The sequence below is a fragment of the Xenia sp. Carnegie-2017 genome, unplaced genomic scaffold, assembly GCF_021976095.1.
Source record: "Xenia sp. Carnegie-2017 unplaced genomic scaffold, XeniaSp_v1 HiC_scaffold_23, whole genome shotgun sequence".
NCBI classification, from domain to species: domain Eukaryota; kingdom Metazoa; phylum Cnidaria; class Anthozoa; order Malacalcyonacea; family Xeniidae; genus Xenia; species Xenia sp. Carnegie-2017.
Genome location: NW_025813486.1, coordinates 18,222,788 through 18,248,370, shown reverse-complemented (window position 1 = coordinate 18,248,370; position 25,583 = coordinate 18,222,788). Strand labels below are relative to the sequence as shown.

The 25,583-nt window shown below is 36.0% G+C and overlaps 4 protein-coding genes across 5 annotated transcripts; 2 read left to right on the top strand and 2 right to left on the bottom strand.

Moving 5' to 3' along the window:
• The first annotated feature begins 2,228 nt into the window (after nucleotides 1–2,228).
• Nucleotides 2,229–2,657, top strand: LOC124449286 (zinc transporter 7-like). The gene is made up of 2 exons (XM_047000221.1): nucleotides 2,229–2,272; nucleotides 2,396–2,657. The coding sequence occupies exons 1-2, from the start codon at nucleotides 2,229–2,231 to the stop codon at nucleotides 2,655–2,657; spliced, it is 306 nt and encodes a 101-aa protein (XP_046856177.1).
• A 697-nt stretch (nucleotides 2,658–3,354) lies between these two features.
• Nucleotides 3,355–4,426, top strand: LOC124448925 (oxidized purine nucleoside triphosphate hydrolase-like). The gene is made up of 3 exons (XM_046999876.1): nucleotides 3,355–3,630; nucleotides 3,701–3,846; nucleotides 4,084–4,426. Exons 1-3 carry the CDS (start codon nucleotides 3,479–3,481, stop codon nucleotides 4,254–4,256), a joined length of 471 nt encoding a protein of 156 aa, XP_046855832.1. The 5' UTR covers nucleotides 3,355–3,478; the 3' UTR covers nucleotides 4,257–4,426.
• Nucleotides 4,234–7,340, bottom strand: LOC124448924 (RING finger protein 151-like). Of its 2 annotated transcripts, XM_046999875.1 has the most exons (6): nucleotides 6,433–7,340; nucleotides 6,330–6,332; nucleotides 5,618–5,632; nucleotides 5,509–5,511; nucleotides 5,419–5,424; nucleotides 4,234–4,814 (listed from the first exon to the last, which is right to left on the bottom strand). In XM_046999875.1, exons 1-6 carry the CDS (start codon nucleotides 7,234–7,236, stop codon nucleotides 4,704–4,706), a joined length of 942 nt encoding a protein of 313 aa, XP_046855831.1. In that variant the 5' UTR covers nucleotides 7,237–7,340; the 3' UTR covers nucleotides 4,234–4,703. The 2 variants fall into 2 exon arrangements, 1 of the variants encoding a protein (XP_046855831.1); XR_006949327.1 differs by having other exon boundaries at nucleotides 5,249–5,632.
• A 1,350-nt stretch (nucleotides 7,341–8,690) lies between these two features.
• On the bottom strand, nucleotides 8,691–25,573 carry LOC124449285 (aconitate hydratase, mitochondrial-like). Its single transcript, XM_047000220.1, has 26 exons — nucleotides 25,395–25,573; nucleotides 24,859–24,927; nucleotides 24,606–24,758; nucleotides 24,399–24,428; nucleotides 23,783–23,821; nucleotides 23,128–23,371; nucleotides 22,939–23,027; nucleotides 21,918–21,969; nucleotides 20,396–20,494; nucleotides 20,130–20,326; nucleotides 18,952–19,057; nucleotides 18,755–18,848; nucleotides 18,025–18,088; nucleotides 17,671–17,749; nucleotides 16,557–16,663; nucleotides 15,541–15,613; nucleotides 15,362–15,411; nucleotides 15,053–15,132; nucleotides 13,923–13,998; nucleotides 13,575–13,606; nucleotides 13,131–13,196; nucleotides 12,956–13,049; nucleotides 12,475–12,607; nucleotides 10,710–10,730; nucleotides 10,532–10,632; nucleotides 8,691–9,007 (listed from the first exon to the last, which is right to left on the bottom strand). Exons 1-26 carry the CDS (start codon nucleotides 25,416–25,418, stop codon nucleotides 8,876–8,878), a joined length of 2,304 nt encoding a protein of 767 aa, XP_046856176.1. The 5' UTR covers nucleotides 25,419–25,573; the 3' UTR covers nucleotides 8,691–8,875.
• Nucleotides 25,574–25,583: the final 10 nt, after the last annotated feature.

Sequence of the window (25,583 nt, the reverse complement as noted above, 5' to 3'; positions counted from 1 at the left end):
AGGGCCTAGAAGAGTAAAAAAGCTAATGCTATACAAACACGGAGATCATTTCAATGTTATCAATCCGGCAAAGCTCCCAGCTTTTTTCGGTAAACGATTTTACTGTGAACAGTGTTCAAGCTTTGTAAACAACTATATTGATCACCCATGTTTTGATGTCTGCAGCACATGTTTACGCAAAGGATGTGCATTAATTCCGACGGAACAGCGGGAATGCTCGGACTGTTACAAGCTCTGCCGTTCAAATGAATGTTTTCACCTTCATAAAACAACGCATGTTAAGAGGACTTCATCTTCCCTCAAAATGTGACAAATCGTACAAATGTCGTACATGCAGTGTCATTGTTGACCAAAATCGGCAAAATAAACACAAGTGTGGAGAGTTCAAATGTCATATCTGTAAGCAGTTTGTTGTCGGCGGTCACTTATGCTTCATTCAACCTGAACTACCAAAAAAGCCAAATGTAAAACTAATTTTTTACGATTTTGAAACGGATTTTACAAGCGGAGAGCATTTTGTGAACTTTGCTGTTTTACAATTCGCTTCGGGCGAAGAACGTGTTTTCAAAGGATATAATGCATTAAATGAATTTTGCGAGTTTTATTTTCAAGAGAACGTAGGCTATACTGCAATTGCGCATAATGCAAAGGATTTGACGCTGTTATCATTCAAAATGGCTCACAATATCGACCGACAGTCGATATGCATGTCATTCATTCAGGTCAGAGAGTAATGCAATTATATTTAAAGGTTTATCAGATGACACTAATCAACTCGTGAAACTTCCTAAGTATGCCTCTTTCCAATTTGCCTCGAGCTTTTGGATTTGTCGATGTATTCGAAAGGCGATTTCCCTTTTAAATTTAACACGCGAGAAAATCACAAATACGTTGGACCTATTCCGGCTCTTGAATATTATAGCCCCGACACAAAGCCAAAATGTAAAAGAGATGAGCTAATTGCATGGCATCAGAATTTAATCGGTGAGGGATACGTTTTCGACTTTCAAAAAGAAATGTACAAATACTGTTCTCAAGATGTAACTATTTTGCGTTTGTTTTGCATGGAATTCAGAAAGTTGTTTTTGGCCGAAACACGTGTAGACCCATTTTGTTATTGTACAATTGCGTCTTCGGTCATGGCAGTGTTTCGTTCAAACTATTTAAAAGAAAAAACCATTGGCATTGTACCTAAGAATATGTATCGTGATAGCAATAAACCGTATTCAAACAGTGCCATTGAGCTGGAGTCTGTTTCCTTTCAAACAGAAAGCAATATCAAACAAAAAGCAATATCAAACACGCTCTTCATCATGGGGAAGTTATTTATGATCTGTTGTTAAATAAACATCATTATGTCGACGGATTTTATGAAGACACAAACACCGTGTATGAGTTCTACGGAAAAGTTTATCACGGCTGCCCTTTATGCCTAGATTTGAAGAGTGACAATTCTTACCGTACAGGTACAACGCTAAGAGAAGCATATAACCGAACCATTGAGCGTGAAAAAGATTAACGGAGTTAGGATATAAAGTAAAACCATATGGAGCATGATTTCAAGCAACTCAGACAAACTCCTCAAATGCAGCATTTTTAAACACACATGAAATTATAACAGACCTTTACCCTGCCGATAGCTTTTTTGGAGGAAGAGTTGAGGATTTTAAACTGTTTCGTAGGGCCGAAGAAAATGAGAAAATCTTTTATAACGATTTTACAAGTCTTTATCCATTCGTTATGAAAAATCGCCGTTATCCTATAGGTCACCCTACAATTATTCGCAAAAATTTTGAAGATCTTTCAAATTACTTCGGTTTCATTAAGTGCCGCGTTTTGGCACCGGCAGGCTTGTATCATCCCGTGCTCCCGATGAAAGTTAATGGTAAATTAATGTTTCCAATGTGTAAGCGGTGTGCTATGAATGCCTCTGCAGAATGCCATCATTCCGAAAACCAGCGTTCATTTTGTGCGACTTTTACGACCATTGAAATGAACACGGCAATCGAAAAAGGCTACAAAATTTTGAAGGTGCATGAAATTTGGCATTTTGAAGAAACATCGGACAGTTTATTTAGTGAATATGTCAATTTCTTTTTGCGATTGAAACAAGAAGCTTCGGGCTTTCAGGATTGGGTAAACTCAGACGCAGACCAGGCAAAATATATCGACGACTATCTAAAGCACGAGGGAATTCTATTGCGTAAGGAAAAAATTGTGAAAAATCTATGGTTAAGAGCGTCAGCAAAACTTTGTTTAAACTCGCTGTGGGGTAAATTTGCACAACGTAATGATATGTTAATTACGGAGTTTATTCATGATCCGCTTGTATTTTACAAACGACTAAATAGTGCAGACACTGAAATTCACGACATGATTGTCATGGTTGTAATAGTCATGGTCATGATGGTCATGGTCATGATGGTCATGGTCATGGTGGTCATGGTCATGGTAGTCATGATCATGATGGTCATGGTCATGATGGTCATGGTCATGGTAGTCATGGTCATGATGGTCATGGTCATGATGGTCATGATCATGATGGTCATGGTCATGGTAGTCATGGTCATGGTGGTCATGGTCATGGTCATGGTCATGGTAGTCATTGTCATGATAGTCATGTTCCTCATCCTTCTCCACGCTCAAATTATCAGTAATTTGTGGTTATTGAACAAATGCAAGCTTGCCTCAACATGTACTGTTTTTATTAAAATGTTATGTTTAGATATTTTACTAAGTTTTGAAATTTGTTAATTGAAGTATTATATACAATTTCAGCCAAACCTGTATTGTTAAATACAGTTTTGAACGTAATTGTATATACATGGTGTCATACTGTCTTGGTGTGAATCCGTGTGATGAATATGTTAACTCGGAATGCAAACTCTCTACTCAAACTCTCAAACTCTCTTGAAATCATGCTCCCATATGGTTTTTACTTTTATACCACTTTTTGTGACCATTTGTGTATGGGATTCCATCGTTGATTTTCGTAAGTCGAAATCTGAACGCGTACAGGAATATCACATTTGTTTACGTACAAGTAAACATTCTGATCACCTCAACAGCAAATGCACATGGCTTTACGGCTGATATTGTTTTATGATAACCGTATCATCTGATCGAGCTTGCAATTTATTGTCCTCCAGGGATAAGGTGTACGATATACCGTTTGCATCGGCAAACCAAATAACCTTTGCTGTTCATAACTCGATAAAATCGAACTTTCAAATTCGATTTGTTTCGGAACTCGGAAACGCACAGTCAGAACTTTTCAGTAATCCGTTACATAAGGGCACAATGCATAATGGGAAGAGAGTACTTCCTGTTTTTAACTTCCTGTGCGTCCTCATCAGTACCTCCCTCTTGTTTGAGGGTTCATTTCATCAATCCCAGACCTCAGTGTCACGTGTGGTCCATTACATGCCATAAACCGTTTACCACGTGGTTAAATGAATTGTAACAAATTAGTTGCAAAATGACAAACAACAAATTACTAACATTGGTGTTTGTTTTTAATGGTGGAAAAATTTTGTTGGGAATGAAGAAGCGAGGATTTGGAGCTGGAAGATGGAATGGATTTGGTGGCAAAGTAGATAGCACAGAAACAATTGAGGCAGGAGCAAAAAGGTGGGTTGCAAGTTTGTACTTTTTGAACTCTGGCAGGTAATTTACACAAGGGCAAATCTGTAATTTTTAGAGAGTTAAAAGAAGAATGCAATCTAACCACAAGAGACCTAAAACATGTTGGAATATTAAAGTTTGAGTTTGTTAATGAGCCACAAATCATGGAAGTTCATATTTTTACAACCAAGGTTTACGAAGGGGAAGTGCAAGAATCAGAAGGTGGACAAGTTAAAATCAATGGCATAGCCAGTTTGCACATTTTAGTCCAATTTTGTAAATTTCAGCACATTATTGTTTTTCATACCTGTAGAAATTCATTGTTTTACAGTGTGTGAACGAAGAAAAATGTAGATCAAGGCACTAAATTGCAGGCTGGCTATGCTACTGCTTAAAATTAATTCAGAATAAATATAAAGCTTTTTCATAAATTAATTTTATGGATTTTTCCTCCAACAGAAATGAGACCTAAGTGGTTTAACATGGATGAAATTCCTTTCAATGAAATGTGGCCCGATGACAAATTGTGGTTTCCATTGATGCTAAGCAACAACATGTTCAAAGGTTATTTTAAGTTTGAAGGTCATGACAAGATACTACACTACACTCTTACTGACCAAATCATGGACTGATTTTATGTGTAATTTATATTGTATAGCCACAATACTTAAAGCAAATGCATACTCTAAAGTGCAAGCTTTGGATAGAGTCATTTACTTCATGACAGCAAATTTTAAAAGTAAATAGTTCCTATGGAAATGTTTGATAAATAACTATTGAAAACAAGCCTTCACACATCCCAGTCAGCAGTACCTGTGAGTTCCTAAATGGTATTTTCATGAAATACAGATTATAATATAGTCTGTATTTTGTTTCAATAAACCTATATTCTAAATCTACTCATATACTTAAAATTTTCTGCCATACAAAATAGTTCGTGCAAGTTATTTCATACAAAATTTTTGGCTGTACTGCATGCACCCAGGTGCTTTTCCAGCCCTGCTAAAGAGTATGATTGATAAACCGTCCAAGTGTTCCAGTAAACATCATCATCATGTTTTGATAAATTGTTTGATTCACTAAACTTCATTAAGTGTGACAGGTGAAACAGATGGTTGTATTGTTGTCATGTTTTGATGAAACCCAGATACACAGCCACGTGCAGTGATTAATCTACCACAAGCTTGACACTATATGAAATAATGAAGGAATGTTTGACATTGCAAATGGAAGCACATATACAGGCAGTCAAAAAGAACTGCTTGATAGCAAAATACTTTATTAGGGAAACACAGAGACCGTGGAGCCAGAGGATGGGGGTGGGTGGAGGCCATGGACCCTTTACCTCTTCCACAGAAAAGTAGCTCATAGAGTAAAATTTAGCATCGTAGGTAGAGACTATGCTTTTGTGCTATTCTGACCGCAATGGCTTGCAGATTTGGTCTGACTAACTTAATTTTTCTGTGTTCAATCACTACAAAAACAACAGATTTCTGTGGAAATGTAAAAAGATAATGCTATAAAATGTAAATAGCTGGGAAAAAACTTGCAGGCTGGTTTTGAACAAGTTTTGTGGTCCCCGTGACATTGAGACAAAGAAAATAAAATTATCTTTAATAACTACTGGAGCCTCCACTTGCTTTGCATTGCTTTCCATCATGTTAAGCAATCCTTGGCATGGATGATAAACATAACTTTCCAACTTGACTAGACAAAGCCTGAGCAGTTCTTTTTCACTGCCTGTGTATATTTCCATTTCAGAGAATTTTATCCATGTAGAAAGGAAGTACTCACCATACCCTAGTCAATGTAAGTAAAAGTGTACATAAGTAAGAAGAGAATAAAATAGACATTAAAAATTACACATGAACTTGACAAGCTTACCCCCTGTCCAAGAAGAACAAAGGATATAAAAAAGAAAAGTTATTAGAATTGAGGAATATGTGAATTTAACTCATCAATGTTTTGTTAAAGAGAACTTGAGTGTACTCACAAATACATCAGCAATCTAAAATGAAAATTAGTTTGCATATAATTAATTTATTTGAAAATATTAACATTTTAGCAAGTAAATTTTAGCATCATTCCTTACAAGGAATAGAGATGTCAACTGTGTTTTTACTGTATGTCGTATGAATTTAGATTTAGAATTACATCCCTTCATATCTCCAGTTGCCCCCATTTCATAATCCTACATACACCCTTGAGTTTGATCATTGTAACTTTTGATTGGCAAGCAATGCTTATTCGTCTATCTGTTTTAACCATCTGTTTTAACAATGATTGAACTGAAAATATTAACATTGCATGACCAAATTGTGGGCTGGCAGCACCACGGACCATCAGTGATAGCTAGTTAGAAAATAAACACAATGAAACGCGTGCGCTGATTGGTCTAGAGCTGAGTTTGCATTAGCCTGTGCAAAGCACATCTAAGCTCAACCAATCAAATCGATTAAAACAATCAATCAGTCAAAGAGAATTTGCAAATCGATCATGAATACATTTCAGAGGGAAAATTGAAATGTTTGTCTTTTTTTTGCATTATTGTTATTTTATAGAAGAAACAAAAGATGTTTGCAAAGGCTGATGCAAACACTGCTCTAGACCAATCACCGTAAGCGTTTTATTCTTTTTGTTTTATAATTCTTAATTATTGATTGGACAATAATATGTATTTGTTAGGAGTAAAGTAAACTACTAACCGGCTATTGATCCCAGAAGATGATTCATTGAACATAGAAAAAAATAAAAGGCAGTATAGTTTTGGCAACTAAATTGTCAAGTAAAATATAACGTTTAACTGACCCCGACATGCCAAGAACACGACCTCTCGTTGTTTGCTTTCTCTGCATACATTTTTCCACAACGACAACACGTTTGAATTGATTTCATGTGTAATCCTTGTGAACTTTGAGAAGATCTTTCTATGTTTTTCGGATGCAAGCTTGAATTGGGTTTAAAAGTGCGTAGTGAACGATTGACCGTAGGGTCTTTTGATTGTTTTGAATTCAACATTTGTCTTCGTTCAATGTCCAGTGCAAAAGATTGTTGCCGCAAATTTATGCGATGATCTCGAGTCGCTCGAACCATTTCTCTTCGTTTTTGTACGACGCGGTGGAGATTCTGTTTAGAATCGCATCTTTGAACCAACTCATGTTGTCTTAAATCAATGAAAGTCAGTTGAGCGCCACAACTACAGGTTGACGAACGAAACGCGCATGTTGTTAAGTGCTCCGTGAAGTCTGAACGACGTACTTTTTTTGTACAGCCAGCATTCGTACAAGATACCATGGAAAATGGACATTCCTTTACGAGATGATGGTTATAAGATTCATAAGTGACAATTTCACCGCAGCCTTTTGGGCAGCTTATTCGTAGCCTGGCCAATTTTTTTAGCCATTCTCTTTTTAAAGGTTCTGAAGAAACTTTGAGGTCCTTTAGGCAAACGGAACACCCCAAATAATGAGTCTTTCGGCTCTTGAAACAATCCCAGCAAAGGACATGTTTACACGTACAAAGAACCGGATCAACAAAAACACCGTGACAATGAGAGCAAATAAACTGTTCATCGATGTCTTTATCTTCAAAATATTTGACATTGATCCCCATCAATAACTTCCATAGGATCAACTTTGTGAAAGTTTATGAAGGTGATATATGGCAATTCAGGCGCAATTGAGCACTCAATATTTTCCTTTTATTACTCCTATCGTCATAGCTTGACAACGTTGTCCGTTGTCAAGGTACATATGAGTGCTCTGTCCCGGATGAAACACGCTTTGCCGCGCGTGATATGCAAATGAAGATATCATTGCGACTACTGTCAGAAATCTTTTAGGAAAACACGAAGTTGTTTGATACTCTTAAAATGTTAAACATTTTTATTCTATGCGTTTCAACAAGTATTGCATGTCAAAGAAGACATGAGATATACTGCCTTTCAAAATTATCGGAAAGCCTTCACCTATAATGACAAGTAATAATACTTGTTGCAGTGACGTAACGCAATTTCTGGGGCCCTACCTTTTTCAGCCATTAGTGGCTACTTTTCTCCACAAAAAATAAGCTGAATGACAGTATTTACTGATTCATTGCATCCGAAACTGATGAGTTGTGTTTACATTAACGTTCATCAAAATATTTAATAAGAGAAAAATCTCGAAATTTGTTGAGAGTGGGCCTCTATAGTTCCTTGTAACAAAAATATTTATTTTATTGACAATATACTGAAATTGCAAAGTTGTAACACAATATTATCAATAGGATGACTATCGTTTACATCCCTAGTTGGTAATTAGATTTCCAAAATTGTGTTTAAGTTATTAAATAATTTGTTATGGTAATTTTGTACCGGGGTGCGGGAGGTAAAACACGGGGCAGTCACTGGGCAACCTGATACCCCGGTAAGCCACTGACTTGTTGAAACGGATACAGCGTGTACAAAAAAGACCTAGAATAAATTTCAATGCCCCACCACAATGTTAAGCCCATGGATGCTGGTTTCAGCCATTTGCACACACTTCATATCTTTGTTTCAAGCGCTAAAGCTATTTCTGGGAATTCAACATACTTTCTAACAGCAAAACTCGTGCAATATGCGCCCGTGGGTTGGCAGAGTGATCAGGCAATGACTTTTGATAATTTGCCGATTTCTAAAAGATTATCTTTTTTTATGTATCTTGTTCAGTGGCGGATAACTAGTTACGAGCCTGTAGGCTAAGACAAAATAGCAGGCCTTTAGGTGATATCTATCCCCGAGAAGGTCAGTCTCTTGAAGACGTTTGCGTTTCTCACGCTCTTTGGCTTTTGCCTTTCCCGGCTTCTGTTTGTAAGTGTAAACAATAGGAAATCAATAAGGACTCAACTTCATGAGTTCAGTGGACCGTGCAGTTTCTAAAAGGATATATCATCGAATTTTAGAATATTTAGCAAGTCCGGAATGGCAAAGAGTAAAAACTATGTCTAAATACAACAGGCCTCTCGAAAACGCGAGCTTGTAGGCTTCAGGCTATTTAGCCTACTGAGCAATCCGCCTCTGACCTAGTTGAATAAAATGTTCACCATTTACGGAGTGTTTATTGCTTTTTAGTTTATTGAAAGATATCGTTGATGAATTTTCAGGTGCGGAGGACCAAGAAAACTAGCAATTTATGACAAGCTTTAATTATATATATATATATATATATAATTATATAAATAAAATTGCTGAGGCCTTTGATGAAAAATCATCTCATATGTCAGTTGTAGTTCATTTCGCCTTTCCCATGTTGTTTAGTGCACTGCCAGCTTTGAACCACTGGATCTGAGTGTCGTTAAAAGTGTGATTCAGTAGAAATTGTTCTTTGCTCCCGTCCTCGTGTGTTACTTCACATGTTAAAGGCTAGAAAGAAAAAAGTGTGATTCAGTAGAAATTGTTCTTTGCTCCCGTCCTCGTGTGTTATTTCACATGTTAAAGGCTAGAAAGGTAAAAGTGTGATTCAGTAGAAATTGTTCTTTGCTCCCGTCCTCGTGTGTTATTTCACATGTTAAAGGCTAGAAAGAAAAAAGTGTGATTCAGTAGAAATTGTTCTTTGCTCCCGTCCTCGTGTGTTATTTCACATGTTAAAGGCTAGAAAGAAAAAGTGTGATTCAGTAGAAATTGTTCTTTGCTCCCGTCCTCGTGTGTTATTTCACATGTTAAAGGCTAGAAAGAAAAAGTGTGATTCAGTAGAAATTGTTCTTTGCTCCCGTTCTCGTGTGTTATTTCACATGTTAAAGGCTAGAAAGAAAAAGTGTGATTCAGTAGAAATTGTTCTTTGCTCCCGTTCTCGTGTGTTACTTCACATGTTAAAGGCTAGAAAGGTAAAAGTGTGATTCAGTAGAAATTGTTCTTTGCTCCCGTCCTCGTGTGTTATTTCACATGTTAAAGGCTAGAAAGAAAAAAGTGTGATTCAGTAGAAATTGTTCTTTGCTCCCGTCCTCGTGTGTTATTTCACATGTTAAAGGCTAGAAAGAAAAAGTGTGATTCAGTAGGAATTGTTCTTTGCTCCCGTTCTCGTGTGTTATTTCACATGTTAAAGGCTAGAAAGAAAAAGTGTGATTCAGTAGAAATTGTTCTTTGCTCCCGTCCTCGTGTGTTATTTCACATGTTAAAGGCTAGAAAGAAAAAGTGTGATTCAGTAGAAATTGTTCTTTGCTCCCGTCCTCGTGTGTTATTTCACATGTTAAAGGCTAGAAAGAAAAAGTGTGATTCAGTAGGAATTGTTCTTTGCTCCCGTCCTCGTGTGTTATTTCACATGTTAAAGGCTAGAAAGAAAAAGTGTGATTCAGTAGAAATTGTTCTTTGCTCCCGTCCTCGTGTGTTATTTCACATGTTAAAGGCTAGAAAGGTAAAAAAGAAGAAGGCGGCGATCCATTAACAATCATTGGATGAAGTTGGGCATGATATCAAGAATTATTCATACTAAAACTACGTCATCTACAGAAAATTTCCCATGTTTTGTAGGTGGCAAGACATTGAGAATTATCTGCAGGCTGTCAGCCAATCACAATCAAGACTTCACCATCATTGTATGATAATAACAATTATCACCAATCTGTCATTTATTGTTTTAACATTGTACCTTCGCTATGGTTTTAATATTGTACCTTCGCTATGGTTTTAGTATTGTACCTTCACTATGGTTTTAGTATTGTACCTTCGCTATGGTTTTAGTTGAAGGTAGTGCAGAAATTTTTTGTTAATAGTTACGTTAAATGATTGGTTGCTAATGAAGTGGGCGGATTGCACAATAGTGTCTTTTGATACAGTATGTGGATCATAGTGTGATAATAAACCTTTTAGCAAGTTTAGTACAGTTTTCAAAAGGCACTATCTATGAAATAATGTTGGAAAACTTACATAAATATCTCTTTGACCACTTACCTTTCCGGGTGCAAAATCTTTAAGGCCAAGAATTGATATACGGTCTGTTGGCTTGATTTTATCATAATCGGCTGGGTTATTAAATGTCAAAGGCAACATTCCTAGAAAGAGAAGTTGTATCAATTGACACTGGTCTACATTTATAACAAATAATTCAACAAACGTTAGCAAAACTGACCTTGTTTTTTAAGATTTGTCTCTATAAACAACATAAAAGATCATTGTAAGAAGTGCAAGTAATATATTAACCATAAAAAATAAACACAATAAAACGCGTGCGGTGATTGGTCTAGAGCTGTGTTTGCATTAGCCAGTGCAGAACACATCTGAGCTCAACCAATCAAATCAATCAAAACAATCAATTAGTCAAAGAGAATTTTCAAATCGATCATGAATACATTTTAGAGGAAAAATTAAAATTTTGTTTTTCGCATTTTGTTATTTTATAAAAGAAATAAAAATGTTTTCCGTGTTTTCCTATCTCGAGTTCTCCCAAAGGTCTCTTCAGTTTGCATAAGCCCGCGCAAACACAGGAAACATCTTTTATTTCTCAAATAATGACACCGTTATCGATAACGGCGTATCGATAACGGCGTATCGGCTCTTAAAAATAAAATTATTAGTAACGGTATTTTTTCTTGTTCATAATACCGATATTTAGACATTTCATTGAAATAGAAATACATTTGAAATGAATCATAGTTTAACATTACTAAATATATCACCTCAACAATTTCTGTTAAATTAATACTACTTAAAATTTGTTAGTTCCACAAAACATAGACATTGTGTTGTGAAATATGGCTGCAGTGTAAATGTCCACTTTGAATTTTATATTTTTTTTTTATCAAATGAACAGTCACTGGTGAGTACAATTTGGCATACTTTATGATGTTCAAGTTTCGTAAAATGGCGTAAAATAACGTTATCGGCACAATGTCGGCGTTTTAAAATCGGTATATCGGTAAAATCTTACATCGGTGCAACACTATCAACAAAACATTGCTGCCCACGTTTCATATAAAGTGCATATAAAAAAATTCATGTAAAGTATGGGCTTGGTAGCTCAACAGGTAAAGCGGCCGACTAGTATCACGAAGGTGCGAGTTCAAATCTCGTCCAAGTCACATGCTTTTCATGAGCATATTAAAACCGTGTTAGGATTTATATTATGTATATAAAGTGCATATGGAGCAAAAATTTCGCTGTTTTAAGTCTTTTAAAACAGAACTTTTAAAATGATAATGGCTTTCCAAACCAGTTTATGCGTGTTTCTTTTCATAATCAAAATATTGAGGTTTTTGTAGTGTTCAATTTATGCAACCCGTGACGTCACATTGCATAATGGAACATGAATTATCAGATATATTTGCTGATGCGTTACTTCAACATGGCAGAGTTCAATTCATTGTGAAGAATTAATTGTACAAAATCTTGTCTAACAGTTTCCACCTAAAGTTATCAGGATACTGACGAATATTATGCAAAATGACGTAACAAGTTAGGTAAATTGGACCAGCTGATTGGACAAAGCAAAACTTTTAAACCTCGATGATGAAAAGACATATGTATAAACTGCTTTGGAAAATAAAATCTCATTCTCAATGAAAATGTAATTTAAGTAGCAAAAATTTCGTGTCCTAGGCACATCAAGGCCAATCAGAATAATTCAAACGAGTTCAATACTTTCATAAAATCCAATAAAACTAAAGAATTAATCTGAATGAGAAATTCATATGATTTTTAGATCGAAAACTAGTACATTGACGTATTTAGGACATTTCGCTACACCAAAGATATTTCAGTATCCCAAAGGATATCTTATTGACGTGTTTAGGACATTTCGCTACACCATAGGATATTTCAGTATCCCTTCTATGAGTTCCACTGACAAGACTCACGACGCTAGAGACCCGACTCGATAACGTTTGTTACCAACTCACCGTGTATCCTTGCAAAGCTTTTGACGATTACAGCTCTACCACCAAGATGTCTGGGTTCAAGAGCAGCATGTTCACGACTGCTGCCTTCACCGTAGTTCTCATCACCAACAACCACCCAGTTAACACCGTTGGCCTGAATAATAAATATTGATGAAGACTGTAGACTGGAGTATATAAGAACTCAAGTTTCAACATCAGATCACTCCTCATGAAGACACTAGACTGAAGTATATAAGAACTAAAGTTTCAACATCAGATCACTCCTGATGAAGAGACTAGACTGGAGTACATAAGAACTCAAGTTTCAACATCAGATCACTCCTGATGAAGACACTAGACTGGAATATAAAAGAACTCAAGTTTCTCAACGCCAGATCACTCCTCATGAAGACACTAGACTGAAGTATATAAGAACTCAAGTCTGCATTATACACATTAACACCACAAAAGGAAAGATGTTTTTTCTTTAAAAAATATTCACCTTATAATATCTGGCAGTGTCAGGTACGGCACCATATTCTCCGTTTAGTTGATTCCGAACTTTATTAGCTTCGCCATTTTCCTCATTCACTGCCCTGGATAGAAACAGTAAATTATTTAATTTAAAGAAGTTTTACAAGTGACGCAGGGAGGGAGGTGAAACATATATAACTCACGCAATGAACATGTTGTTGGAGATATTATCCAAGTGTCCACGATATTTTAACCACGGACCAGCGGCACTAAAAAAGGCAAACGTTTACTAAATTTGCCACAATAAATGCCAGACGCTATGCTTACTATTGTCAACTTGAAACCTCAAAAACACTGCTCAAAGTTGTTGAACGCCATAATGTGGCCAGCACAATATCGTTCTAACCATTGAACTAGATATAACTGTATAGCTACCCGACAAAATTTGAAGCCAGCAATATAACTAGCCCCAATTTCTCCACGCACGGCCCAAAGAAAGTTTTTTTTCACGACAGAAAGCTAAAATGCGTGTATAGGCATGGATTCATGCAAGTATAGACATGTTTACTATAGCCAATTCCAGTTATGTATATAGTTCAATGGTTATAACAAGTTAGATTGCAGGCTCACTGTATTCAGCGGTACACCTGATGTGATCTGTTGTGCATTTACCAGTGATCTAATAAAGAAAAAACAATTTGTTTGAAAAGAGACAAGCTTTCACTCTTTAGAATATTTAATTATATTACTAATTAATTAGAACACATTCGAATAAAATTATAACTGTATAAACTTTTTAAATTATGTTGATAATTAAAATTAAATGTAAATAAGCCTCTAAATAAAATGATAATTTAACGCAAATGAAAAAAATCATTGGCAAAATTATTTCTACATTGGTAATGAAGCTGCAAAGTGGAAACGGGCTGTACGAGTTTGTGAAATCATAAAACGACAGTTAAAAATAAGCGAGAAAATAAAATCTATGATAGCACCTTTATTAGAATTGGCAGACCAACAAGATCTTCGCCATTCCAGGCGTCAAATGGCTGTAGAAGTTGTAAACGGTTACTAAAAGAAATTAAAATAGCATTTACTTTGATGGTCGCCATTGGGAATATGAAAACATAGGTTTGTGGTAGTAGAAAATAAGTCTTTGGTAAAATGAGTTAAATAAAATTTCAATTGTATAACAGCTGTGCAAGAAAACCGTAAACTCATGTTTTCAGATGACATAAATCGGTCCCAATATGTTTTAATTCTTTCTTCTGCTCATTCTGGCAAATGCAATTTTTCTTTTAACGACAAGCACTACAGTCGATGTTAATGAAAAACATTTTGTTGGCCTCAACTGCAACGAATTACGACAAATAGATTAAAGATCACGTGACGACAAATTATCTCTCCATTGAAAAACAACCTTTGACAAACAACAACAAATGGACAATGACAAACTATGTCGACATGAAAACCAGCCTTTATAGCGACAGCATGTTGTGTTTGGACTTCACAAAAAAAAACTGCCAAAGCGAAAAAGTTTTTTACAATCTGTATCATAATTTCTGAGCGGCAACAAATTTAAAAAACATTTAATAAAAACGACGATTTTTTTTAAGAGCAAACATGTTTCGATATTAACAAAATGCCATCTTCAGTACAAAATGATAGTGATATGAAATATGATACAGTATAGGGAGATCATCGACAACGATCAATCAACTTTCTCTCTCAAAATAAAAAAGAAGCTCTTCACATCAATAAAACTAATCCTGATCTAAATGTTCAAATTCACCATTACAACAGTATCTTTACTTTATAAAGGTCTAATTTCATTTATCGCCATTTTAATGTGCATACTTACTTATTTATGTACATTTTTTGTTTTAAACTTACTTTAAATAGATTACACTTCCATTCAATGTAAATAATTTATTCATACCTTCCTATAATGTATCATATTTCATATCACTATCATTTCGCACGGAAGATGGCATATTGTAATGTCGAAACATGTTTGCTTTTAAAAAAATCGTACTTTATATTAAATGTTTTTTAAATCTGTATCAATTTGCCACTAAATTGATGTATTCGAGATTCGCTTTTGTTTTACGTTATCTAAACAAACCTGCTCGGATCGACATTGACTTTTACCGCTGAGGAGTCGGACGGAGGATGTTGGTATGTATCTTCACCAGGATCAAATCCCTTTATTTTAGAAGAAAGTAAGGAACATAAAGGATCACAAATGAACAGCAAGCGTCAATGTTCTCACAATATCAAAGGTGAGCCGAAGCAAAACGTTACAAACACATGTACAGTATTAAAATAGTTAAAAATATGGCTCTAGGATTGATTAGTGGAAAAGTTTTGTCAACTTCCGGTCGACGTCCACGTCATCAAAAAACGTCACTTTCTAATTTACATTACCACATACACGAGTTGGTAGCTCATGACCGTTGGGATCGTCAAGTTTAAATTTTTCGCCTAAAATAAAAGTCTAAAGTTAGGCTTTCGAATAGGCTCACGACCAAAGGGTAGAGGGTGGGTTAAGGATTGAATTATCCCATTCTATACATACATCTCGAGCTCACATTCTTGAAATTATCAACGTACCGTTGGCTCCCTCCAGATAGTCTGATAGAGGATTGAACTTTAGGCTACCACCAAGAGCAAGGGCTGTAACAATCTAACACAAACAACAAAATATACACGTGAAAAACTGCTCCACTCAGTAGCAAAAATAGAAAATACGTGCAAAGAAAGAGAGGAGCTTGGGAACTAGTCTGGTCATATTCAAACAATTCTTTAAGTACAGCACGTTTCGACCAATGATTTAGAACCCAGTCTTCTAGATGTCTAACTACCGTGTCAAGCTGAGGCAAGGACGCCATCTTGAAAGGTGACAAAAAGCAAAACTCAAAATAAATAGTAAATTAAAACAAAGTTTAAAAAACCTATCCTATCAAACATTTTAAGAATCAAACCTAGACTACGAACTTTGCTACTCTATATCAACACAGGAAAAGCAGATGTTAGTCGTAAATATCGTCAGTTTTTCCACCTTTCAAGATGGCGGCTTGCCTCACTCGTAACTATACAAATTCGGCGGAGTCAGATAACCAGTAGATTGGGTTCTAGATCATTGGTTTCGACACGCTTGGCTACATCACTTTTGAGGAATGTTATTTTCGTTTACAATCAAGTAAAACCAATGACGTCACACCCCAAATTCTAAAAATCGCGAGTGCTTAGAAATGAAATGAGTAACGACGATTCTTTATTATATGACACGTACTAACGAATAAAATATTTATTTCAATGACTTCATCAACACCGTTCCCCATTGCTCGTTCTCAAGTTGATAAATTACACGTACCAAAACTTACAGTTAACAACGTTTCTATGGAGATTTATTCATCTGGGGAGGGAGGGAGGGGTGTTTGCAGATGGAAAAACAAAACCTTTACTTCCTTGGTCGCTACAAATATTAGTCAAAGCCCCTGATGTGACGAAAACATTTACAAGGTAGATGTGATCAGTTTAGGTGTTAAAGTTCTACCTACGGACTTGGTTGAAAGGTAATAGTTTGGCAATAAAGTAAGCTTGTACACAGTTGTACCCTGTTGTACCTCTGGAGAAGCGACGAACGCATGTGTTGCAGGATTCGCATCGTTTCTTCCAGTGAAATTTCGATTGTACGACGTAACTATGGTATTCTTTTCGCCTTTTTGATATCCTGTCTAAAAATCATGCAATCCGTCCAAATTTGCACATAGTAGAAAATGAAAAGCATTAAAATACAATATATACACTTGCTGTGATTGGATGGTTTAAGAGTTTAGAAAAGCGTGTAAAGCAGAATTTAAAGACGAGTTATTTTGTGTCGCTCTCATAACTCTCAAAAAATTCCCATGAGTTTGGATAGCCATAGCCTGCTCTCAGGCTGAACTTCCTTACTTAATAACGGTAAGTTCAGTCTGCTGATATTTAAGCTTAATCGTGTATAGCGGCGTAGACTATTCACAACGGTCACTTTGAATGAATGACAGGCATTCAAAATTATCTATGATAATTATTCAATTAATGTTGATGTGCATAATGGCGGAGCCAAATACTTTCGATTCTATTTGGAATTGGTTTTGTATTTTAAGTTTTTTGAGGAGAAATTATGATCAAAATACTCGTGCTTTTTGTTCGTTGTTTAACTATGTCCTTAATCAAAGGCACTACTTGAAAAATCAGAGACTTTCCAAGCGAAGTCGGCAAGTTTACGTAAGCGTGTTGGCCATTGAAGTATGCATTTAGCGCCTTAATTTGTTCGGGACAAAATTCCCTTAATCTGAAAGAACACACATTGCGCAAAGCGGACACCCAGAAACGATCTGGAACAAAAATCGCAGTGAAGAAACACCATTTTCATTTGTTTACCAAGAAATAATTTGGAAATTTAATGCTTGGAAATCAGAAAATTTTTTTATTGATTATCCAATTATAAGTAGCATCTTATTTCCTTGCGAATAGCCTAAGTCACGGTACATGATTAAGTTTAAATTTCAGCAGACTGAATTTACCGTTAAGTAAGAAATTCAGGATGTAAGCAGGCTAGGATGACCATGACCCAAGGTCATTCAAACCAATGAACACAGTTAAACAGTAAACATCGTAGTATTAGCATTGCAGCAAGAGCAAAAATGTCTGGCTACGTCACTGCTACATCACTGCTACGTACTTCCGTAAGGGTACCATACCTGTTCCATTGACCAATACAGGGACCACAAGCATTCGCCAGCACAGTTCCTCCAAAGTCTCTTAACGTTTTGGCCTAATAGAACATGATGATAAACACGTGACTTTATATTTTCTAGAAATTTATTTTCTAAAGATGCACAAGCCGGAGACCACCAGTCCGCAAGTTAGGAGATATCATGTAAACTTAAAACTCGTGAGCATTATTCATTTCTTTATGTCTCCATTGTTTTTACAGTGGAGTGAAAACCAAAATATTTACATAGCACGTCCAAACACGAGAGCTCGCTATGTTTTTACTAAAGACATTGCCCACAAAAACAACAGCAATTTAGGAAAGTAAAATCATACCACTTCATCACGTTCGATAGTCGCTCTAATCTGTTCAGAACCAGGTGTGACAGTAAATAATGATCTAAAGGATAAAGCATTTGAAAAGGTTGCTGAGATTTCAGTGGTTTTAATTCCTTTCTTTAATTGGTGGGATTGGACCATCACGGTTTTTAGAGTCTTTTAAAGTTGATAGCAGTGTACTGAAAAATAGACAACTGCTTCAAGAGCTGAGGGGAGAAGGGGGGAGGCCCAACGGTGGAGAGGGTTTAAGACCAGGAACAAATTTTAAAAGTTTATATGTTTGGTTGATTGTTCAATCAAATAGTGAAGCGGACCTTTACTAAACAAATGAATTAAATTAATCAAACGTAAAGAAGAAAATACCAAACGTAAATCCATTTACTTATTTGCATTTAACGTATTTTGATAGCAAGTCAAAATAATGAAATGAATGGTTTGAACCCGGGAGTATCGTTAAATGTTTGTAAATGTAGATCGTTCAGGTTAGTATAGTCCTGAGAAGGACTGTTGTTGTTGTTGACTGAAGTTTCTGCATCCTAAGAGGTAGTCATCTTCAGAGTCAAACTAAAATTTACTCCCCACTTGACTTTGAAGACGACTACCTCTAAATGTGTCGAAACATCAGTCGATACAAACATCAACAGTCCTTTCTCAGGACTGCACCAACCTGAACGATCTATATCTACAAACATGTACCGTCAAAATAATGCTATTTATGTTAACCTACTTGGCTCGAATACCGCGATCCAACGCCTGTTGAGCAATACTTGCTGATCGCGTCATATCCTCGTAGCTACTGTTTGTACAGCTACCGATTAACGCTGAAATATTCGGGAAAGAAGTTCATAGTGAAATGACAACAACCAACATCAAAATGATTTCCCACTCTATAACCACAGAATAGACATCTAACAACGTGCTTACCAACTTTGACATCCAAAGGCCAACCGTTCGTTTCGGCAACCTTCCCAAGTTTGGAAATAGGCGTACCCAAGTCAGGCGTGAACGGACCATTAACGTGAGGTTCAAGCTGCAATATTCAAAGATATACAGAATATTTTCACCGCGGTAGCGTTACACACAAGACCCCCTTCCACCATACAGACTATAAATAATGCTAGAGATGGAATTGATGACGAAATTGTGCGACGAGGAGTTGGGAGTTAGCCAATGTTATCCAGTGGAGAATTACTAATTACGGGGGCCTGTACACTGGGACTCTAGGCTACGAAAAAGTTGTTGGACCTAAAGTCGGATATCTATTCTTCCCACTAAGTTCAGTCTCTTTGATGACATTTGCGTTTCTTACGCTCCTTTGCCTTTACACTTCCCAGTTTGTTTTTGTAAATCATAGTATGAACATTAAGGAATAAATTTAAAGTTCAAACTGGGAAAACCCACTACTTCATGATATCTGATTAATGTGCATTTGAACAGTAGATCGTACGGTTTTAACAGCATAAATGGTCCAAATTAAGAACATTTAACTGGTCATTATTCCAAAGCCAACATCAAAGATTATACGTAATATAAATCCTAACACGGTTTTTAAACACGGTTTTGACTTGGTAGCTCAACAGGTAGAGCGGCAGACTAGCATCCCGAAGGTGCGAGTTCAAATCTCGTCCAAGTCACATGTTTCTCACGTGCGTATAAAAACCGTGTTAGGATTTATATTACGTTTAACTGGTCAGGAAAGGCAAAAACTAAAAACTAATTACGTCAAGACACAACGCGCCTCTCAAAAGCCTGGGCCTATAGGCTTCAGCCTATTTAGCCTACAAAGTAATCCGTCATTGATGCTACCTTTAGTATTATTTATAATCTCTATGCCTTCCACAACATCAACGCTCAGTAAAATGAGCAATTTTGTCGTTTTAGTATCCAAATAAGCATGATAATTAACGTGCAAACGGTACTACTGTTTGGCACAGAGTGAGGTATCCCCACCTGTTTTGAGGAAAAAAATGCATTATTTCAGGGGCATGACAATTTTAATTATCTCGCAAGCGGAGCTGCTGAGCTAGTTATAAGGAAAAGTCAAACAAAGTCAATACTTCATATTAGAGCCTCTGTAATACTAATCGAGTTAGTGATCATACCTCGTCGAGATTGATCTCAATCAGTTCATCATACTCGCAACCATCGTCCGCTTGTAACACATGTATGTTACTTTGCGCCAGGCCACTAATCGCCTCGCGGCCGGTCGCTTTGAGATAGTCTGCCATTCGAGAGTTGAAAGGAAACACGGAAGTTGTTGCTCCAATCTCAGCACCCATGTTGCAAATTGTGCCCATTCCTAATAGAGGTGGCGAAATTTGTAAGACTTAGCACTTCAGCCACTGAAGAAAAAATATTTCCTAATTACCTGTACATGAAATAGAGTCGACACCAGGCCCATGGTACTCAACGATTGCGCCAGTTCCGCCTTTTACAGTAAGAATGTCTGCGACTTTGAGAATTACGTCTAAATTGTTCAAAGATAACAGTGATAGTAAATATAAACAGGATATCGTTTTTAAGGTAAATAGATAGACGGTTGGTAAATGTATGGATGGTTGGTAAATGTATGGATGGTTGGTAAATGTATGATGAATGGATGACATTCATGGTTGGTTAATAAATGGATGGATGGCTGGCAAAATAGCAGATTAATGTCAAAAATATAAAAATATTTCCATTTTGAATGCTCAAGAGACCAGTACAAATATTCTTCTTGTAGCATTCATCACCAAAATTACACGCAATGAAATGTGTCATTTTATCAAATCACATATCACGAAGCACACAACTGTTCTACATTGTTCTACAATATGTTCTACAATGCTCCACGATGTTCTTCACTATCTTATATGAAAGTCTCATTTCTTATCTAAATATCCTAGGAACTGATCAAACACAAATCACTGCTTCAACATTGTTCTACAATATCCTAAAGCGTTCTACAATGCTCCACGATGTTCTTCACTATCTTATATGAAAGTCTCATTTCTTATATAAATATCCTAGTAACTGATCAAACACAAATCACTGCTTCAACATTGTTCTACAATATCCTAAAGCGTTCTACAATGCTCCACGATGTTCTTCACTATCTTATATGAAATCTCATTTCTTATATAAATATCCTAGGAACTGATCAAGCACAAAGCACTGCTTCAACATTGTTCTACAATATCCTAAAGCGTTCTACGATGCTCCACGATGTTCTTCGCTATCTTATATGAAAGTCTCATTTCTTATTTAAATATCCTAGGAACTGATCAAGCACAAAGCACTGCTTCAACATTGTTCTACAATATCCTAAAGCGTTCTACGATGCTCCACGATGTTCTTCGCTATCTTATATGAAAGTCTCATTTCTTATATAAATATCCTAGGAACTGATCAAGCACAAAGCACTGCTTCAACATTGTTCTACAATATCCTAAAGCGTTCTACGATGCTCCACGATGTTCTTCGCTATCTTATAGGAAAGTCTCATTTCTTATATAAATATCCTAGGAACTGATCAAGCACAAAACACTGCTTCAACATTGTTCTACAATATCGTAAAGCGTTTTACGATGCTCAACGATTTCTTCGCTATCTTATATGAAAGTCTCATTTCTTATATAAATATCCTAGTAACTGATCAAACACAAATCACTGCTTCAACATTGTTCTACAATATCCTAAAGCGTTCTACGATGCTCCACGATGTTCTTCGCTATCTTATATGAAAGTCTCATTTCTTATATAAATATCCTAGGAACTGATCAAGCACAAAGCACTGCTTCAACATTGTTCTACAATATCCTAAAGCGTTCTGAAATGCTCTGAGGTGTTCTCCTTAAACAATACGAACGCGTCATTTCTGATATAAGGAGGAAGGTTGAAAAAAAAATTACCTTTTGGCGATGTCCATCCACTAAGTTTGCCTGTTAATTTCACACCAATGACCTACAGGTGAAAAAATTTATAAACATTTATTATAGATTTTATAACAGTTACACAACAAAACGAGTGCGATGATTGGTTAATAGCCGTGTTTCGTGAGCTCAACCAATCACTGGAATCAATCAATCAAGGAGAATTTTCAAATTAATCAAGAATAAATACATGATAGAGGAAAAATAAAACGTTTGTTGAAAATTTGCCTGCTCCGCATTATTGTTATTTTATAAAAGAAAGAAAAGATGTTTTCTTATTTGCACAGGCTTATGCAAACCTCTCGGAGACATTTGCGAAAACCTTTGGTCTCCTTGGCTTGCAAAGACTCGTGCAAACACATTAAACATCTTTTATTAAATGTTGAGAAAGAACTACTGCAAACTCAGATAAAGCCAGATAAGTCATATTCAACACCACAATAGATAAGTAATGACGTAATGACCATGTTTAAACAATGTACTGTTCTCCAGAATGACGTAATGACCATGTTTAAACAATGTACTGTTCCCCAGAATGACGTAATGACCATGTTTAAACAATGTACTGTTCTCCAGAATGACGTAATGACCATGTTTAAATAATTTATTGTTCTCCCAGAAAGACGTAATGACCATGTTTAAATAATTTACTGTTCCCCCAGAATGACGTAATGACCATGTTTAAACAATGTACTGTTCTCCAAGAATGACGTAATGACCATGTTTAAATAATTTATTGTTCTCCCAGAAAGACGTAATGACCATGTTTAAACAATTTACTGTTCCCCAGAATGACGTAATGACCATATTTGAACAATGTACTGTTCCCACAGAATGAAATAATTACAATTTACATTGTCCAGTATTCACAGAATTAACAGTCTTTGAGAATACCCTCCCCTCCCCCCATATCAAGTTTGGTCCATTTATGATAAGGAAATCTTAAATACAATAAAAACTTACACAAATTACAAAGCAACATGAAATGCGCTACGTATACCTTAGGACATTTTAACTCCCATGGTATATCAGCCATGACATCTACAGCATCTGCACCACCAACACCAATAAACAACCCTCCTAGACCACCTATAAATAATTTGATGAACATTATCAGAATAGAGTTGACTGGGGGACTAAGGAGATTAACAATCCCTCAAATGTTGCCATGGATACATGGTGTACTGACCTCCATTAGGCGTATGACTGTCTGTGCCAATCAAGAGTGCACCAGGAAAAGCATAGTTCTCAAGAATAATTTGATGTATGATGCCACTTCCTGGTTTCCAAAAGCCGATGCCATACTTTGCCGATGCAGTGCCCAAGAAGCCATAAACCTCACTATTGATGTCTTTTGCCTTTGCAAGATCCTCACTTGCACCAACCTGAGCCTCGATAAGATGATCACAGTGGATGGTGGTTGGAACAGCAACCTAACAAAAGAAGGATTATTATAACCCTTGACTGAAGTACCATTGAAGAAGACCAGCATGTGCTATGGACAAGGTTAAAAACATTTGTCAATCTCAAGTCATGTGATGCATGTTCAACAAGTTACATAAAAAATTTACTGGCAAAAGAAGGCCATTTCACTACAATGTTGCTTGGAGTGAGAAGCGTTTGATTAACCCTTTAAGAATCATTGCATTAGATCTGCAACAATTTGCAAAGGACGGAAAATCGAAAGATAAAAAAATTTGCCCTTAAAAGGGTTTAAGTATGTAGATCTAGAGAATGGCAACAATTGACAAAACATAGCATGAATTATTTTTGAGAACAAGGTGCTACATTATTCAATGCATTCCACATGATTCCATCACTTAAGATTAGCAAGTAAAGATTACCTTGCTTAAACCACTTGATATGAACTGCAATACAGCCATCTACAACACATAATAAGATACTATAGTCTTGAAAGTGGTCAGTTTCTGAATAAGATACTACAGTCTCGAAAGTGGCTAGTTTCTGAATAAGATACTATAGTCTCGAAAGTGGTTAGTTTCTGAATAAGATACCATAGTCTTGAAAGTGGTTAGTTTCTGAATAAGATACTATAGTCTCGAAAATGGTTAGTTTCTGAATAAGATACTATAGTCTCGAAAATGGTTAGTTTCTGAATAAGATACTATAGTCTAGAAAGCGGTTAGTTTCTGAGGGGCTTAGTTTCAAACTTTTATTTTCAACATCAGTTAACTCCTATGGTTAACTCTTAATCCAAACTTTATATATGGTGTTCTTCAATGCAATTAAAGGTATAAATGTTGTAAAGCGCTTAAAAGCTTAATTAAGAGAGCAGTTACTTGTGCAGTTCTGTAGTAAGTGTTAAGAAAGCAGTTACTTTCATGGGGAAGGCTTTTTTGGAGACTCTATAGCAATACATGTCAGAGAAATGCACAGAATAGGGTTTAAATAAAACTATGTTTTGGTAAGCAACCTGTACATGCATCTCAAGATTGGTCAGGTAATTTGAGATAGGATGCCTTCAATATCCTATAAGAAATGTATCCTTTTAACCAGTGTATTTAGTTCAATGGTTAAAACTAATGATCACCATTATTATTATTGTCATGGCCTGCATGGAGAACAACTTCCTTTCATGAGTTCAGGTCTATATGAAGGCCACATGAAAGTATAAAAAGTGTGTCTATAGGTTGTGAATTTCAATACCTGGTTTATAGGATCATCCAAATGGCTATACAAGATCTTCTCAGACAATGTCATTGGTCGATTCAACCTTTCCCGGACAATTTTGAGATTTTTATCTAATGTTCGATAGTTTTGGCTGAGATCAGTGTGTGGTTCAAGACGACTCATAGCAATCTAAAGGTAGCATTCATTTATCAAGCCATATGAAAGAGCGCTATTTGTCGAGTTCAAAGGTCATTTTGTGCACACAGAAAAAAAATTGAGAAATATCTACCTTTTCATGATTGATGCAAGCAACACTGAATAGTCGAATACTGTTTCCATTCTTGGCAATATTGCCAGCCTAAAAAACCCAGAACTATGAATATTTTCTAGAGTTGGGAATTTGGATTTCTATAAATAGAATGGAATTTTTGAATATTACAAAAGAAAAGCTTTCTCTATTATTGTAACTGTTCATTCAATAACTGTTCAATAACACAAGATGCACAATTAAAACAATTTGGATGGTAACAAGATTAAACTTCAAACAAAAGCTAGACTTCTTTAAATATATTATAATCTATCAACATACATATACATACATTTAATTTACAAAGTTCAGAGATTACACAATTCTGCACGACAAACATCGACGGCAAATCATTAAGATTACAAAAAATAGTTCCAAATGGTGTATAAAATGCTCAATTGCAGTTTTTTTTTACCACGACTGCGATAAAATGCTTTAAAGACTCGACAAGCAGATTTCGACAGTACAAACATCGAAATCATTGTCAAAATTGCTGTTGAAACTAAGCACTTACTAACCTTTCTTGATGTTATGCGAAACATTTCTTATTAGTCTTTCTAAGAAACAGCGTTCCAAAAACTTAAAAACTCAATAAATTGACAATAAGAACAACGTTAATTAGCTTCGTCATAAACCATACTTCTCGCATGGGTTTACGACATATGATTTGTGACGTAGCCACACGTCTTAATGAGTTAAAATGAAAT